The sequence below is a fragment of the Hesperophylax consimilis genome, chromosome 6 (assembly GCF_061612785.1).
Source record: "Hesperophylax consimilis isolate HC1 chromosome 6, BYU_Hcon_1.0, whole genome shotgun sequence".
In the NCBI taxonomy this organism is placed as follows: Eukaryota; Metazoa; Arthropoda; class Insecta; order Trichoptera; family Limnephilidae; genus Hesperophylax; species Hesperophylax consimilis.
Window position 1 is genome coordinate 15,320,364 of NC_142841.1, and position 18,621 is coordinate 15,338,984.

General features: G+C 34.7%; 1 protein-coding gene across 1 annotated transcript in view; it reads left to right on the forward strand.

The window, feature by feature from the left end:
* The window catches only part of LOC149422990 (acetylcholinesterase-like), a 191,949-nt gene that overhangs the window by 155,728 nt on the left and 17,600 nt on the right, over positions 1 to 18,621 (forward strand). The window contains exon 5 of the mRNA XM_089632409.1: positions 8,365 to 8,528. Coding sequence (XP_089488535.1) covers positions 8,365 to 8,528 — 164 coding nt within the window. The remainder of the gene's footprint in view (positions 1 to 8,364; positions 8,529 to 18,621) is intronic.

Sequence of the window (18,621 nt, forward strand, 5' to 3'; positions counted from 1 at the left end):
CCATAGTCTCACTGGCTCCAGACGGGAGCAGTTGGGACTCTTGTGAGGTATTCACTAAAAAAAAAAAAAAAAATCAATACTATGCGTACTATTCAAATAAAAGCAGCAACTCTATAAACTAAATGTTGTGTGTGGAGGTCACGCGTCTCTGTCGTCCATGGCGTTCTTCCCGTCACGCCCCGGTACCCCGTTCCGCCCCGGGTTACCCTACGTCGCCTTTAGTCGTAGCGAAAGCTGTTTAGTTTTTCCACAGTGAATAGACGTTTCTTCGAAAACTAAAATAATCTTTATGAAGGGTAACTCGAAATAAAAAATACAAAGCGGAAGGGGTACTTTAGAGACTGTCTCAAGGATACTGATCGTACTCAAGCGATTACCTTCTTCACAAAAAAGGTCCTTTAAATTCAACCGATATGTGTACGTTTTATTGTGTCAAGTGAAGAATTTATTCTGCAGAGATAGTTTTTCGCCTATTGTGTTGAATCTGTTTTGATAATAAAGATTTAACATTTACTGGCGAAATTCAACATTTTTATTTTCATCTCGGCGTCAAAATCACGAAAGAAGTAGGTACGACAGAAAGAAGTGAAAATACTTTGCATAGGTAATGTAAAAGCTGTTGCTGTGCATACATGTTAATATAGATATTGGTTATCTTTGGTCCTTTAAAGTGGTGTCCAGTGTCCACTTTTGATTTGACTTATTTCCTAACGGGAAAGAGCTGGTCGTCTAAATCGTAGACGATCGTCATCCCAAAAATGCAATAGACACGCAAATCATTTACTCGTTTAACCGTGGGCGCTTTTTTATCACAATATTTGTTCACTCCCTTTGATGGAGAAGTACGATCCTTGGCCATAGATTCAGAAGCCACGAGTTTAAAACCGAGTGCGGGCCTTTGAGAATGAAACCAAACTGGAGGCCCTAAGGAAAATAATTTTCTTGACGGTCTATGTCATCTTTGGGAGTCTTTTTTAAAGAGGGGAAGGGGAGGAAGTTCTGGGAAAGAAAAGGTGTGAGGTGGGTAAAAATCTGGAAGTCAGTGTGTCCAGAAGTGACCGACGTATTGAATCCATCCGTTCCACTGAGCTGCGAGGCGGTGGGTGGTTTGAGATGTCAAAGGGTCTCCATCAATTGGCCTCTTACAATCCGACCCGCTCCGTACTCGATTATAGAATAAATAGTTCCCAGGGTAGTGGTACCCATACCCGCCTCCCAAATTGTAAATGCGATGTAATTATTTTTATTATGGTTTGGGCAGTATGGATTCAGAAAAAAATTAAAAGTCGTTAAATATTCAAAAAGTTTCAATGTCAAAAATAAATATTTTTAACACAATAATAAGCATTAATTCGATTGAATAAATATTGTGGTTCGAGCAATAAGAAAGTGATGAGGAGTCACTGTCTCGGAGGACTGAATAAATCAGTATTCGGCCATTGGCTGACCGGTGACCGCCTCTCGTTAGGCTTATTATTGCTAGTGAAATAAACTGAAACTTCCGTTTCCTTATCACCGTGGCGCAATGAGGCGAGCGCAGCCCCACTTTATTACGCGCTAGGACCAATGAAAGTCATGGAAGCCACAAAATTATGTATATATATAAATATATATGTTTTATGCTTTTGTTAAAATATAACTTTGACAAAAGTTTGTGAGTGGAAGTGAATTGTTAAGGAAACAAAATATAATTAAAGCTTAATGTATTAATGCGCACAAATGCTGGCGTCAGGGATCCAATCAGAAGAATGTGCGAATTGTATAATAAAAACCAAAACCTGAAGGATTCCGACATATTTTTTGATACATATAGTACTTTTAGTAGGAAATTGAAGTCTGTTTTCCAATAAAAAAAAGAAAAATTGCACTTACTTCATTCACTATACTCTTTAAGTACTTGTAATTAATAATTGTATAAAAAATATTTGTACACTTTTATTTGACATTGATCATTATTTATATACAAAATAATTTTCTTTTATACCTTTTCCTTATTTACATGTAAAAAAATATTTAAAATTGTTATCTACCAGTCAATCTGTGAGAAATAGTTAGGATGCAGGCGAATTCTCAAGTTATTGTTTTACAAAATTATCTTTTAATTACTGTCTGTATCTGTGTTTTCTCTTAAAATAAATAAATAAAATAACGAACTTTGAAAGAATCTTGGAAATTTAATCACCTTCCTAATAATGCATAATATTGCAAGTGTGATGGATGTTTTCCCAATTTATATTTATAATTTTGTTTCTTAGGGTCCGTCATTTTACCTAAATGTTGAACTACAACATCACGCTCATATTCATAATTTTATGTAAACTAGTGATATAAATAAACCTCCAGTAATCAATATGCTGCTGCCATAAGTCAAACGTGAATGTGACCAGAGATACATCTTACAAGCTATTTTATTTATCGTTCTTTTTAACAGTTGATTTGGATATAAATAAATATCTCGAATTATTTCTCTTTACTCAAACAAAACATCACCTTTTTTTCTAACTCCATTTTCATATATCCTATTAAAAAAAGGAAGACTTAGGACGGGTCAAAGTTAAAACTTAAGTTACGTGAAAGTTCATTGTTGTGGTTGTGCTTCACAAAACTGAAATAATAACAGATTTTGAACAGAAATTTCATAGAACCTGAAAATGAACTTCGAAATATGAAGAATTGTTAAAATGCTATGAAACAAAATAGTGGTAGAGCGTTTTGCGGAGGATGAGACCATCGAGCGTTGGCTACCTGGCCTCAGTTTACAGACAGTTTTCGAAAGAAACAGTCGTATGTGAATTTTTCAACATCGCTTCACACGATATTATTGGTACATATTTAGAAAAAAAACAATTTTAAAATTTGATTATATTATGTGAAAAAAAATTCAAAGAGAAATTGTAAAACAAAAGAAAAATTGGAGAATTTTTAAAATTATGTGAAAGTTTAAGGTTAATAATAGTAATAATAATATTTTATTCCAGGATGTGGCGAGGTTAGTGCAATCCCACACGTCCCATATAGATATAATTTTTTTTTGTACAATAGATATAATAAATTATCAAATAAGGAAAACTATGCAGGGTGTGGTCTTGAGTGCGCTTGGTCCCAACGCTCACTCAGAAGTGGCGCTTGGTGCTGGTAGGCTGCGGTCACCAACGTGTTGGCGGAGGCCATTAGCCGCATCCTGGCTCCAGTGACCCGGTGTCTCATCAGGCCGGCAAATCCATTCAGTCCTAGTTCCGTGAACATTGTCGACGCGCTGCTGTATCTTCGGTATCCAAATATGATTCTACAGGCGTCATTATATTGAATTCGTTGAGTCGTTCCATCGAGCAAGTTCGGTAGTGACACCATGTCTCACACATATACAGGCCAGTACAGAATGCGTTGAACAGTATTTTTTTAACGGTATTGCTGCATTTGCAAAATCTGCGGGCAATCATGTTAGAAACTATGCTTAGGCTTCTCCTTTGTCGTTCGATATCGCCATCGTCCAATAGGTCTTCATTAATAATGTGCCCCAAGTATTTCACGTTCGAACATGTATTTATTTTTGCCTCGTTAAGGTATACGGGGAGCACTTTACTTGTATCTTGACTTTTTTCGTGGTGGAACGCAATCAATTCCGTCTTCTTCGGGTTGTACATCATATTATGCTGTTTTCCATATTCTTCACAAATGTTTAGGAGTAATCTTAATCCCTTGATCGACGGAGCTAGGATCATGTCGTCCGCGTAGCTTATATGATTCATACATATACTGTTAACACGACAGCCCGCTCTGATGTCCAGGCGACTTGACAACTCGTCCATATATACATTAAATAGAATGGGGGACATACACCCTCCTTGCCTTACTCCTGACCGCAAATATATCGGCTGGGAGTATGTACTTGCCCACCGTACAACATTTTCTTGCTGGGAGTGCCATCGGGATAGTATGTTTATAAATAAGGTAGGTATATGCCTAGCTTTCAATTTATCCCATAATGTTTTATGACAGACCCTGTCGAAGGCTTTACTTAGATCTAAGAAGCACCCGTATACGGTAGTTTTTCGTTTCTTGTAGAATTCTATTATTTGCTTTGCAGTATATATTGCCATATTAGTGGATATTCTACATTTAAATCCCATCTGGTTATCTTTAGACATTAGTTTATCATGTATCTCATTTAATATTACCCTTTAAAATAATCTTGAAGTTATAGTTGCTAAAGATATTTGCCGGTAATTGCTGGAGTAAATCATGTCAGGCTGTCCCGATTTCAGGAATGGAGTTATAATCGTTTTCGTCATTGCACCCGGTATATGGTTGTGTTTAAGTATTGCGTTGAACAGTATGTGTAGTAGTTTGGGTATGTATCTACCTCCGTATTTTATGTGTTCAATACTTAGGTTATCATGTCCCGGAGACTTACCAGCCTTAGTGCCTGTTATGGCCTTCATTATACTGCTTTCAGAGAGGTAAAAGATAGATTTCGTGAATATACAAAATTGTCACTGTCAACCTTTGATCATATTATATTAGAAAAAATTGAATCTCAAAGAATTTAAATATTCCAAGTAGTACTAACTTTCATATCATATCGATTCAATAAATCCGACGACTCCTCGACGAAGTCATTCAGTGGAATGACTTTTGACGTTTGGCGTATGTAAGTATGTACCTTTGACGAGACTCAAGAATAAGAACGTCGACCAATGTATGTACATTCGCCTGTGATTGTGAGCGGTATGGATTGGTGAATCGATACCCAACATGCGATTGCGGTGCATGCTGCACGCTCCGCCCCGCAGAACGCTATACTAGAGCGGGCACTCCGGCCGTACGCTAACATTCTCGGGTTACGAATAGCCTTTCAATATTACAACAACCATAATAAGCGCAAATGTAACTTGTGTCGTGATAGAAGACTTAGCTAGCCGACGAATTGAACCCAGACGCGATGTCAACTCCGCCACTGACCGGTCGACATAGATATGTTATCGTTGATATTAAGTATTTCATATATTGAAGAAGAAAGCTATAAAGTAAATTTTTAAACAAACGTTTTGGAAATTATAAAAATATTGAAGAGTGATAAAAACAGTTGAAGGAGGGTATGAGTACCGCCGCCCCGGGTACAATTCATTGGATAACCAACACCTCTGCCATAGATCACCCCAAGTGGTTTGATACGTTTGGTGATTAGCAGAGGTGCCCGGGTGCATGAGGTGAGGATTGTCTAGGTTTTGGCATCGGTTGGGTTTGCCCACCAACTGTGTGGCGGGCCGAATTTGGAAAAACTAGTTGAGGGAGATCTTTTTACCTCCCTAGCCGGACTCTCTTGGCCCCATCGCCTTGCACCACAGAGGGAGGGATGAATTCAATCGTCCGTCATTCCTGAACACACTGACCCCCAGATTCCTACCCGCTCATCATACCCTTTTCTTTCCCAGATCTTGCTCTCCTTCATTTCCTTAAAAAAAAACAACACAGCATCCCCAAAGATGACATAGGCCCTAATAGAAATTATTTTCCTTAGTGCCTCCTGTGTGGAACTAATAAAAAAAAATATATTGGTGGTGCAGTTCTGGTATCTGGTATATTTATGGAATGCGCATTATCATTAGAGTGGTGTACTGCTTTATTAAATACACAGATGTACAAATAAGGACCCTTTGCCTGAGAGCTGAATTCTACTTGCAATCTCCACAGTGCTATTAACTCCACGATTAAGCTTGCTGTCGTGTCCCTGCGAAAATAAAATTAAATGTTACGAATGGTAACATTTAGAAAATTTGTAAAAAGGGACAAAGTAAAGCATGAAACCTTCATCAGCTTCCGTAGTCTGAATATTTTTTTTTGATTATGCGGCAATCCTGTTTGGTATTTTAAAGAACAGTTATGAATTTATATAGAGAGGAGAGAACGATGCAACTAATAACATTGTTTGGAAAGGGTAATTTCCAGATTTAGTTTAGTGTTCATGTTCTAGTTTCTGCAACCAGTGCTGATACTGCATTAACAGCTATGACTATGTTGATACCTTCTAGAAACGTGTTGTAAGCGTTTCCATTTGCCCAAAGTAAGATAAACTTTATCTTATTTTGGGTGAATTCGATCAAAGATTTTATTTTATTTAGGTACACGGAGAAAATACAATGATAAAAAATATAACGAATTTATCAAGAATCCCTAAAAAATATTCGTAATCCGGTTAAAAACGGGATTGCAGGGCTCTTAGCGAATAAATTGATGGGTTACCTGATAATTATTAAGAAAAATAAAAATGTATTGTCACGATGTTGGAACACTTGTCATTATATATTATCAAGACAAACGCAGGTGCATTAACACGTGTTCCAATATTTTAACGAGTTTACTAAAAGTTCATAAGGAAACGGCCCGCAATCCCGTAATAAATTAGTAATACTCATTTTTCTCCATGTACACCTGACTGAAAAGTCGAAAGCTCTTTGGTCTGTCTCACTGGTGACTGGCAACATCAGTTTTCTTTCAAATCCGTGTATATCAAACTTCTATGAATTATCAGCTCAATGAGTATATCTTATTGAGGATGGTAAACTTGTCTCTAAAAGTAGTAAACTAGTAAACTCGTACGAACGTCCTCTTCCTTCTCACGCACCTTGTTAAAAAACGAACAATGTTCGATACTAGCACAATGTTCGATACTAGCACAATGTTCGATACTAGCACAATGTTCGATACTAGAACAATGTTCGATACTAAAACAATGTTCGATACTAGAACAATGTTCGATACTAGAACAATGACGTCTTGCTGATTTGATTATTTGTTCGTAAAACTTTGATTCTGAAATATGAAGGAACGGCTATGCGACCGTTTTCATACAATACTTAATTTTGGATTTGAAGGCAATATACTCATCCACAATAAATTTAAATCAAAATGGACAGTAAATTTAATACTTAGTATGAATGTGAACAATTTTATTTGTTTGAGTTTTCAATTCTACAATTAAAGGTCATTAATGAATTCGACTTTTTGTGATTTTAGAGGCGAATTAGGTTTTTTATGAGTTTATGGTATTTTAAAAAAAGCAACCTTGCTCAACAACTGTATTACTATCACGAAATAAAAAAGTCTGTAAAAAAGCTTTTTTCCAGCTGAGCTCCAAGGTAAATCGTTATAAACTTTTTGCTAATTAAATTTAAGCCCATCAAAATGATATTTTTATTCCTTTTAATATTAGGTATATATGATCATAATTTACATGGTAGGTGGGATTTTTTTTTCAATAATAATCATTAACTTATAAATAATTGCCAAAATTTCCTTTAAAATTAAGGAAAATCAAATTCTTCAATGGCCTGTATTTTATAATGAAAAAACTAAAATAAATAAAAAAAGACTATTTGCTAAACCTTTTGTGTAAAAATAAATTCTGTTCGGTTTCGTATTAAAAAAAGGCCACGCAGCCGTTCCTTGTTATACATATAAGACATCTTAATAACTTATAGGAAAGCATTTTCAACAAGCCAATACGAGTAGGTGTATATTACTTTGTGCTAATATTTTGTCAAAGGAACTTACAAAATGGACAGATTAACAAATCCGTCCGTACAGGCTGTCATTACTGTTTTATTAAATGGCGATTTTTTTTATCCAAAACATCTACAGCGCGTCCCATGTTTTGTAGTGCAAACAATATTTATTCGGAAAAAAACCTTTTTTAACTGAATGACCAACATTGAGTTTTGATTATTTCGTTCAGCTTTTATTCATGGAAACACAAAAAAATCGCCGAAAAGCCCCGGTCTGCTCTACTATTTTTGTCAGTAATTGCATCTTGTTCGCTAGCCTATAGATTTGCATATTTGATAGTAGATGGTAAGGCAGGTATATCTGTACATATTGTCCAGCATACCTTTTACAAAAAGGTGCCGACTGCCACCGGTTAGTAGTTGTGTTTTTGTAAATATAATAATTTATTAAAAGTATTTCTTGTACGGTGTACGTGTTTATCCACCAAATATTAGAAGATTAAATAAGGTGTAATATGTGTCTTGATGTTTTTGAAAATGTTTGTTTTCTCCATGTGAACTTAATACAAACACTAAAAAAGGATAGTTTTGGATATGGGGTGGAGATAAGAATAGGGAAGGGACAAAACTGAATAAGGAAAGAAATGGATTGAATTAATGGTTCGAAATTGGTCACAAAATTTTGTTATCTTTCATAGAGAAAATAATATAAACTGTGTATGATACACCGAATAGGAAGAGAATAGTGGATATATAAACCAATCAAATTTCTAGATGTTGTGTACCAACACGTAGCTCTATGTTCTGAAGTGCGAGTATTTATAAAAGTTATTCATATTTTTTTATTCTTATTTTCCAGCGAACCAGCACATCACTATGGGGCGAGTGGATGGGAGTCATGCACGGAGACGAGATGGAGTATGTGTTCGGTCATCCCTTAAACATGTCCCTGCAGTACAACGCCAAGGAAAGAGACCTCAGCAACAAAATTATGCAGTCCTTCTCCAGATTCGCGCTCACTGGGTAAATGAAATATCCTTTTAATATTCACATCATCTTGCAAACGATATAGTACAGGGTTTTCCAATAAGAGGTGTTATTTTGATATTCAATTGTAAAAGATCAATGGTTTCGTTGCTTGCGTGGCACGTAGCGCCGTCTTGTTGAAAGTAAACGTTGTCCCGATCAATACCATCCAATTCCGGCCATAAAAAAATAATTAATCATCTCTCGATAGCGCAATCCATTCACCGTAACTGTTGTTCCAGTCTCATTTTTGAAAAAGTAATGTCCAATGACTCCGCCGGACCATAAACCGCACCAAACGTTGAGGATAGAGAGGCTTTTCAACAATAACTCTTGGGTTTTCCGAGCCCCAGATGCGACAATTTGGAAATATATGAAAGAAGAGAGACCGCGAAGAAGACATGATATATCGAGTTACAATACAATTGAGGCCCCTAGAAACAAAGACGGAAGTGTCCACCAAACGTCAAAAATGAGTTGAATATGCAATTTTATAGAGAAAGGTTCATTCTATCTTGAGAATATATCTGTTTTTTAATATAATTGTCACTAAATCATAGTATTTTGGCTTTAAAGTTTTGTTGTTGTAACAAATACGGCAGTGTCCACCTCCTTCCGAAACAAAAGCGGGAGTCTTTCAAATAGCCAATCAGGATCCTTTATTCATAATGGCGGCCGTACTTGAATTCATACAAACTCGTGCGGAAGCGTCAGTGAATCGTGTAGTGAAAAGTTGTTATTTTTTGTAGAAATAACCATTTATTGTTAGTGGACGTCAAATATTCCAAGAATGGAAACTTTCCTCAATATATTGACACCAGAATCATTGAGAAAACGTGTCAAACAACCGCACAAATGGAAGGCAAACATCGCCAAGAAAAAAAGGTAAACCGCCATCATGTTGTAGGCAAATGTCAAAATATGAAATTTTTAGATTTATCTGAATTTGTTCACAATTTTTTTTGCAAGGAACTGGATCAAATCGGCTAAGAGAGAGAGACGAAAAGGTTCATTTTGAAAAGAAACAAGAATAAAACTACTTATCTTTCCATAATATCTGCAAGAGGAATTCAACTGCAAATATGATAAATCCCAGTTTAATTGAGGCTAATCAAATTTCGGTTAATCCTTTAAAATTACGAGATGTTGCAAAACTGCTAAATATTCACTTTGGCGGTGACTGGAGAAATATTCCCGAATTGAATTTCTACTCGAAATTATGTCCAACTACTTCGCTTGTACCTCAAGAAGAAGGAGATGATTATGTTCACATAGAATGTAATGAGGAATCGGCAGAAATCGTGTCAGACTTATTAATGATTTAGTTAATTTTTGTATTATTTTATAATTTAGTTAACTTTTCTTTAAATCGTTTTTTACCTTTTATTAAACCTATTTTACCTTTTTTTAAATCTTCTTTCTGTTATCCAGAATTTATGAAAATTTCTAAGATAGAAGTGACCTATCAACTTTCAATAATATCTTCAAGAGGAACTCAACTGCAACTTTTTCAACAACAAAAAATCTTCCTAAAAATATTTTTTTCTTACATTGACTGCAACATCTTTGAAATTGTCATTTACATCAAAACCGGCAGTTTCCAACTGTTTGTGAAACAAAACAGCAAGTGTCCAAGATGGTCAAAATGATTGAAACAAAAACGGAAGTGTCCATCAAAAAAAATCATTTTTTAAAGAAACTGGGGCATTTAGATACATAGATGATTTAAAATTATTAAACCGGTATTCTTAAACCGGTTTACTATCATATTATTAAAATTTCCTTGCATATTGATGAATAACGGACTGATTAAACGTTTTTTTTAGATTGCCAACAATTTAACAAAGTGGACACTTCCGTCTTTGTTTCTAGGGGCCTCAATTTATGTAAAGAGATAAAGAGTCATAACGAAAGACGAGTGTGCTTGGGAAGACTTTATGTAAAGAGATCAAGAATCATAACGAAAGATGAGTGTGCTTGAAAAAACTCTATGTCAAGAGATCAAGAGTGATAACGAAAAAAGACGAGTATGGTTGAGAAGACTTTTTGTCAAGAGGTCAAGAGTCATAACGAAAGACGAGTGTGCTTGAGAAGACTTTATGTCAATAGGTCAAGAGTCATAACAAAAGACGAGTATGCTTGAGAAGACTTTTTGTCAAGAGGTCAAGAGTCATAACGAAAGACGAGTGTGCTTGAGAAGACTTTATGTCAATAGGTCAAGAGTCATAGAAAAAGACGAGTGTGCTTGAGAAGACTTTTTGTCAAGAGGTCAAGAGTCATAACAAAAGACGAGTGTGCTTGAGAAGACTTTATGTCAAGAGGCCAAGAGTCATAGCGAAAAACGAGTATGCTTGAGAAGACGTGTATTTTATTATTGATTATTGAAAATTCGTTCTTCTGCCCGAAACCAAAGTGAGTGAAATGTTGTGACGGGAAAAATAAGGGTTGGGAAAAAGAAGAATAAAAAGGATATTTAGAGTATAGACTTGATAGAACCTGCCTACGCTTATAGTAGGGCAAGTAGTTTATTAAAAGCAGTTGATTTACTTCAAGTAAAGCCTACATTCCGAATAGTGGTCTCTCACCTTAGTGAAGCTGGGAGTATTCTCCTCTCCTCTTTTTGAAATACATAGAGAAATGTTGTTGTCAGAATTGATGAGTGTGGTGTTCTTCGTGTGGCATGTAGATTTCTTCCTGAAAAATGCGTGAGTTAGTACATGATAATATTGTATCGTTAGGTACAATTTCATAACTTCAACGAAGAACGATAATGATAATCTTTTACGACTGTTTCAAGGTCCAGTTTTTAAAACCACATAATTGTTTAGAACGGCTATCAAAGTCCTGGTTAAAATGGTTGTTTCTAACCCTCATTATGTTATAATGAGAAAAAGAATATAATACAGCTTTCATCATTAATGAAAACAAAAACACTCGAGTAGTAATGAGAATGTTTACATTTATGTTAAATCATTCATGAATTACGTAATCAATGAATTAACATATTTCTTGTTGTGCAAACACGAAATATTGGGTAAGGGCCACAGTGTTTTTGTTTTCGGTGGCGATAAAAAACAAAAAAACGTTGTGGGCCCGACCCAATGTTTTTTACTTTTGTCCTATGTATTGAAAACATTTGGTGGATGAAGACTGGACTTAACAAAAACATTTTTTATTTGCCCTTATGTGAAACCATTTTTACCACTGTATATAACTTATATGTGTAAATATGGAAAATGAGGTGTCCATCGTAAATATTCATGAAGTCAAGCTCGTACAGTTATTGAATATTGAACATTGACACAATGGCTTGTTAGTGCATTTATTTGTTGAAGTCACGTCCGACGTTCATACAAAGGTAGGGCAGTTCACTCGAATACGGGTCTACGAGGCTACATGTCTACCTGGCTACGAGGTGTAGCGGTCTTGCATCGTGCTACACCGATAAAACAGTCTACTCGCATTTACGCGCTAGCACGGTAAAACCAAATGCAGTTACATCATTTGTGCTCCGGGATTATTACTTCACTTATATTTCAAATGCGATTTGTTTCTATGCAAGTTAAAATTTTATTTTCCATAACGGTTAGATAAAACACATTACTAATAAAAATAATTATATCAAATACCTAAAATATATATTTTTTAAACCGTCGTTTTTAAGCAACTTTTTCTAAGAAACGACTGTGTATAACTCTAATATAATATCTACTAAGCAACGTTTTCATAGCAGCGTATGTGTGTAAAAGGAGAATAAAGAAATTTAATATAATATTTACTAAGCGAACACAAATTTGTTATAAAGTAATTGAAAATTAACCTGTTAGATTTAAGAAAAATTTTGAGTAATGTTTCAGTAATACGTGGATTGTTGTCGTGTATTATTTAGTTCAGTTTATGAGATAACGACTTCAATCCTAACTAATTTATTGAAAACTAATGAGCCATAAATCTCACACGACTCTATCTGACGGCCTCTGTGGTTGAGGGGTAATGCTCTCAACTAGCAAGCTGGAGGTCGCGGGTTTGAATCCCAGCGTGCGCCAGTAAATTTTAACGGAATAATTTTTATAATTTTACAAACTACTCGTTTTAAAATAATAATAAATTTAACAATTTTTAAATTTAAAAAAGAATTACAAATATTTCCGGGTTACGAATAACCAGAGAATATTTGAAAATCTCCTACTACCACCACAGTAAGCGGAAAATGTTGCTTGTGTTGTGATGGAGAACTTAAAACCCAAACGCGATCTCAACTCAGCCACCGACCGGTCATATAGTGTATTTACGACACGTTCCAGAGTGGAAGATACTCTCTGCTCTAAGACCACCATTCAGAATAGAAATGTTGCTTGAACTGGCTTTGGCCGTGTTTGTTGACCATTTCTGAATATCCAGGTACTTCCCCATCTCCACTACTTTCAGCTATACAACATACCCTTAATGCGGGTGCCACAATCCCACTGGCTCCAGACGGTCGGGAGCAGTAGGAATTCTTAATTTATAAATAGGGTTGATACTTACGAGAAAGACCAAATAAAAAAATGTCTTTGGCATATCCCAAAACCTACAATAATTTCTAACATATTTAAACTTAACCATTCTTTCGTAGAAAGCAACAATTTGATGGAAAGATATTGTAAAATGATGATGTATTTTTTTGCAAATCTAGAACTTTTTGCAATATAACCTGCAAAATTATTCAAAGCTTTAAAATTGAATATTAAACAAAGTAATATTTTCGATTCCCTTAAATAATGAAGTGGGTATATTATCTGTCCTGGGCATTTATTCAGCATTGTTCAACATGAATAATTCAATCGGAAGTTCCTGCTATTTTTGATGAAGCAAAATTTTACCCAACTTGTAATTGACATAATTATGATGAACCCCGACGCCTCCGAATAAATTTCCCAGCTTATCACCGGCCTTTTGAAATTATATTAACCGCTTGTTGTGGTTAATAATTACAGCAGAAATTCCTAAATCCTAACAACCTTCGGTTCACATGCCACGGCGCGGCGGTCGTATATTCATACATTGTATACATTATTGTATTACAGCCCAGAACCGACACTTTTCTCAAAACAAATCGTGTAAACGGGGAATTTATCCGAGTTAGTTCGCAATTAAATGTTGCGTGAGATTATTCAAAGGTTAGCATTGAAATAATTCAGATTTTCGATAGGATAAATGTATTTTTGAAAAGTGCCCGTAATAAAACAGCGTATGTAAATTATATTTTAGAATAACAATAAGTCAACCATTAATGTTCAAACCTGCAATTTTTAACAAGTTCTTTCACATTCTCCGGGAAATTACATACCTATCGCTTTAATAGGGTTGTAACAGTTTAAGGCCAACAACATAAATATTGTGATTCTAGAACAAGGCATTAAGGCCGTGCGAACATGATTTATCAGCTTTTCATTAAACGGGAAGCTTTTACAAAGCAACGGAATTTACAACAATCATTCGGGTAAATGATTTATGTGCTTATTACGGTAGTTAATTAATCAGTTTGATTTACTGAACAGATTTTAAAGAATCAACCATTAATATAATCCACTCTTTTCTATTATGTACGATTACTTTCAAAATTTAATATTAAGCTCATGATATTTTCCCATATATTATATCTACTACCGACTTATTTCACAGATAACCCTTTAATATGGTTAAATACAGCACATGACACCTCATTATTAATACCGACTTATTTCACAGATAAACCTTTAATATGGTTCAATTCAGCACATGACACATAATTATTAATACCGACTTATTTCACATATAACCCTTTAATATAGTTCAATAAAACACCTAACGCATCAGTATTACTTATTTTACAGACACACATTTAATATATATATATATATATATATATATATATATATATATATCACACCGCCTATTTGGCGACCAGCATGGGAAAATATGCATTTAAAGTGGCGACCACCGACATTTGGCGACCGATATACGGTTGCCACTTTGTTTTCTCAAAATTTTTACACAGTTCAATAATAGATGTCGTTACAAGCATCTCAGCGAAATTAGTCCTGGTCGCCAAATTGGGCTGGGGGTGCACGTTTTCGAATATTTAAGTTCCGGAGTCTGTCGCCAGGCAGCTTGGCGCTAGGTGATATACACAGCCACGTATTCCGCATTTCATTCCTGGCCTTTAGTGGCGACTGGGTATGACGAATTCTTAATTTCACAACAAGCCTTTAGTGGCGACTGGGTACGACGTATTCCGCATTTCATATCTAGCCTAAAGTGGCGACCTTTCATAACTAGACTAAAATTGCGACCGTGTTCGACGTATTCTGCGTTTTATTCCTAGCCGTTAGTGGCGACTGGAAACGACGTATTCTGCATTTCATATCTAGCCTGTTGTGGTGACCGTGAAGGGTACGTTTTTTTGCATTTCATAGCTAGTGGCGACAGGAAACAATGTTGCCGGTTCGTTTCAACTCGCGGTGGCTGGTTATTTGCGACGTTGCAGCACATGTTTTGCCAGTGGTCCCGAATGTCTTACTATTTCAAATGTATCTATTTTCAATTTAATACCGAGTATTGACGTCTGTACGTTTTAGAGTTTATTTGGCGACCAACCATTTGAATGTCTTGTTTACATACAGTATTGATTACTGTCGATACAATGAAAGCAACTCGTTCTAAATAGAAGTTAAAAAGCACAAATAGAAATTTAGAAGGTGGGTATGGGTAGCACTTCCCTGGAAACCATTTAATGACACAACACCCCTGACATAGGCCACACCAAGTGGTTGGCTACGTTTCGTGATTTAGCAGGTGTGTCTGTTTTCATGGGGTAATGTTTGCCTGGGTCTGGGTGGTGGGTGCGATGACTGTTTACAACCGGTTACCGCGGTCAGGGCCGCTTGGTAATGCCGGGGCCTGAGCCTCAGACTGACGACTGAGGGTGTGCTGCCTCATCAACTAGTTGGGCAACTGTTGTGCCGGTTCGTAACCGAAACGGACCCAGCAACAGCGTTCGGGGACATTTGGGGTGACCTCTCCAGCCGGATTCTCTCGGCTCATCACCTTGCGCCGCAATGGGTGGGTTGGGTTCATACCAATCATCACTACTGTCCACTATAATCCCTAGTTTACTACACACCCCTCATACCCTTTTCTTCCCAGACCTTCCTTTCCCTTCATAACATTGCAGAAAAATGTACAAATAAGAAAACAATTAACTGGTAAATATTAAACAAACAACCATAAGGAACTCCAGTCCATTATTTTTATATTTTATTATTAAATTACAGCATTTTAATTCTATGGTATCATCTTCTTTGTATTCAATTTATTAAAATAAAAAAATTTAAAAAAAACTAATTTCAATTTCTCTACAAAGTCTCACATGGCGTCTCCAATAATACTAAACAATAGGTACGCATACCTAACAACTGTCTTTACAATACAATCACCTTTCTGAATGCTTCTGGTAATACTGGCAAGTATCTCAGATTTAAAGTAAAATACAAAATGATCATACAAACAAAAATAAATAAAACCGTTACATTGACAAGTTGGCGGATAACAAAATTCTTATTATTAATTCATAAATATAAATAGCATACTAGGGTTGTACTGCAATTATTTGTCATAAATTCACAAGTAATAAACTAGTTTTTTCGATCTTTTTATAGTTTTTTTTAAATCAAAATCGCATTCCAGGTTGTACTCCTAAGGGTAAGGCTCATTAACAATTTATTAGTATGTAATTTTATTTGAATAAATGTTAAAAATATAAAAATTGATTATTTTTTCGGTATGGAACGCATTGTTGTATTTTACATTGTTTTATATGGGAAAAATTATTTCGCAACGAGTGTTTCACATAACGAGTAAGATTCTGGAACGAATTAGTCTCGTTATGAGAGGTTCCACTGTACTTATATAACCACCCTTTACAAAATAGTTTTATTTTTATTTATTTACTTATTAATTGACGCCTTGAAGGCTTTTACATGAATACACGTTTACAAGGATACTTTATCAGGATCACAATATTAAGTGTATATAATTTAGTACATAACACTTGTTTAATTTACATATAAATGACATGGAACGTAATATTAGTCATTCTTGTTTCTTATTTTACGCGGATGACATGAAATTATATAAATGCATTGACTCCGTAAATGACTGCAACCAGTTACAAGATGACATTAACAAAATTGAACAATATTGCGAACACAATCAACTATTTCTAAACCTAAGCAAATGTAATGTCCAATTAATTATACTTACAAATTAAACCTTGTACCATTACAATGGGTAGAAACAATCAGATCTCTTGGACTAATACTACATTCTAAAATTTTATTTAAGGATCATATTGAAAATATTTTAGAAAAAGCTTATAAACAAATGGTCTTTATTATAAGCATAGCAAAGCCTTTCCCGTAGCACACACCCTAATTATGTTATATGTCATATGTAAGGTCACAACTTGAGTTCGCCGCAGTCATTTGGAATCCTCAATATCAAACATATGTATATTGATCGTATCGAAAATATCCAAAACAAATTTATAAAACACCTATCGTATCGCTTTAGTGATCATCGGTTTGACCCTATCGCTTTATATAAACGCATAAAAATCTATGATGCTTTATTCTTATACAAAATCGTGAACTGTCTTGTTCGTTCATCATATCTGTTAGAAAAGATTGCATTTCGTTGCCCCAAACAAAACACCAGATCGAACGATTTATTTAGAATATCTCACTGTAAATCCAAATACGCGCAAAACTCTATAATAGGACGTATGTGTGAAACTTCTAATACCTTACGAGATTTTCAACTTGAAATCAAATAAATTGCAACTCACTAAATTAATAATTAATAACTAAAAATACTTTTACTTTTGGGAAAATTATACTATTATGTGGAGGGAACTTTACTTCGTGTGGAGTCGAAGATACTTACGAATCTTTCAGGAAGGATCATGAAAATTTAAACAACTTGTTTAATTGGTGTATATGCAATAAACTGGCACTTAACATTAGTAAATGTCAAATAATAAGATTTTATAAAATAAAGAAACCGACAATTTATGAATACAATCTTGACAAAATTATATTAAACTCAGTAGAAACAATAAATGATCTAGGTATTATTTTCAACTCAAAACTTACATTTATTAGCCATATAACTAATATTATTAATAGATCAATGAAGATTTTAGGATTTATTATTAGAATAACCAAACAATTTTGTAACATTGATACTATTCGCATTTTATACATAACGCTAGTGAGAAGCATTTTGGAATATAACTCTACGATTTGGGCTCCACATTACAATATCCATATTCAAGCTATTGAAAAAGTCCAGCATAGATACCTTAGGTATATTAATTTTAAATTAGGTATTCCAAGAGAATCCGTGGACTATAATTTTTTATTGAACTGGACTAATCTCGTAAATTTATCAGATCGCAGAAAAATCTGTGATCTATTAATATTATATAAAATAATTCACTCGGTCCTGGATACCCCTGATTTAATAGAACTAATACGATTTCATTGCCCTGGTCGCGCTAACAATAGACTGACTTTACCGTTCTACTATAATAACACACATACATTATCACATTATTACTCACCAATCAGTCGATTACACATTTTGGGAAATGAACATGCCAACATCGGCGACATTTATTTCTTAAAATTAGCGCAATACAAACATGCACTCAAAACTTATTTTTCCATAATGTAACGTTATATACGCAATATGGACATGTTGAAATGAAATGATGATATTTCTCATTGTTCTTTTTTTGTTATTTTTGGTTGTGATACACAAAATAATTGTATGTTATTTTTAAGTTTAAAACTACTATAATGTAATAATATTATTTTCTTACTTTGTACTCTATTATATGTTTATTTATAAAAGGCAGTATAGCCGTTTATGTATTTAAAATAAAATAAAATAAAATGTGTTCAGTGATGAAATCAAAAGTTCCTCGCACATTTAATAATTAATAAATTAACTGATTCGTTTGTCTTCCGTAGTTTGTTTTATTATTTTCAATTAGTACCTATAACCA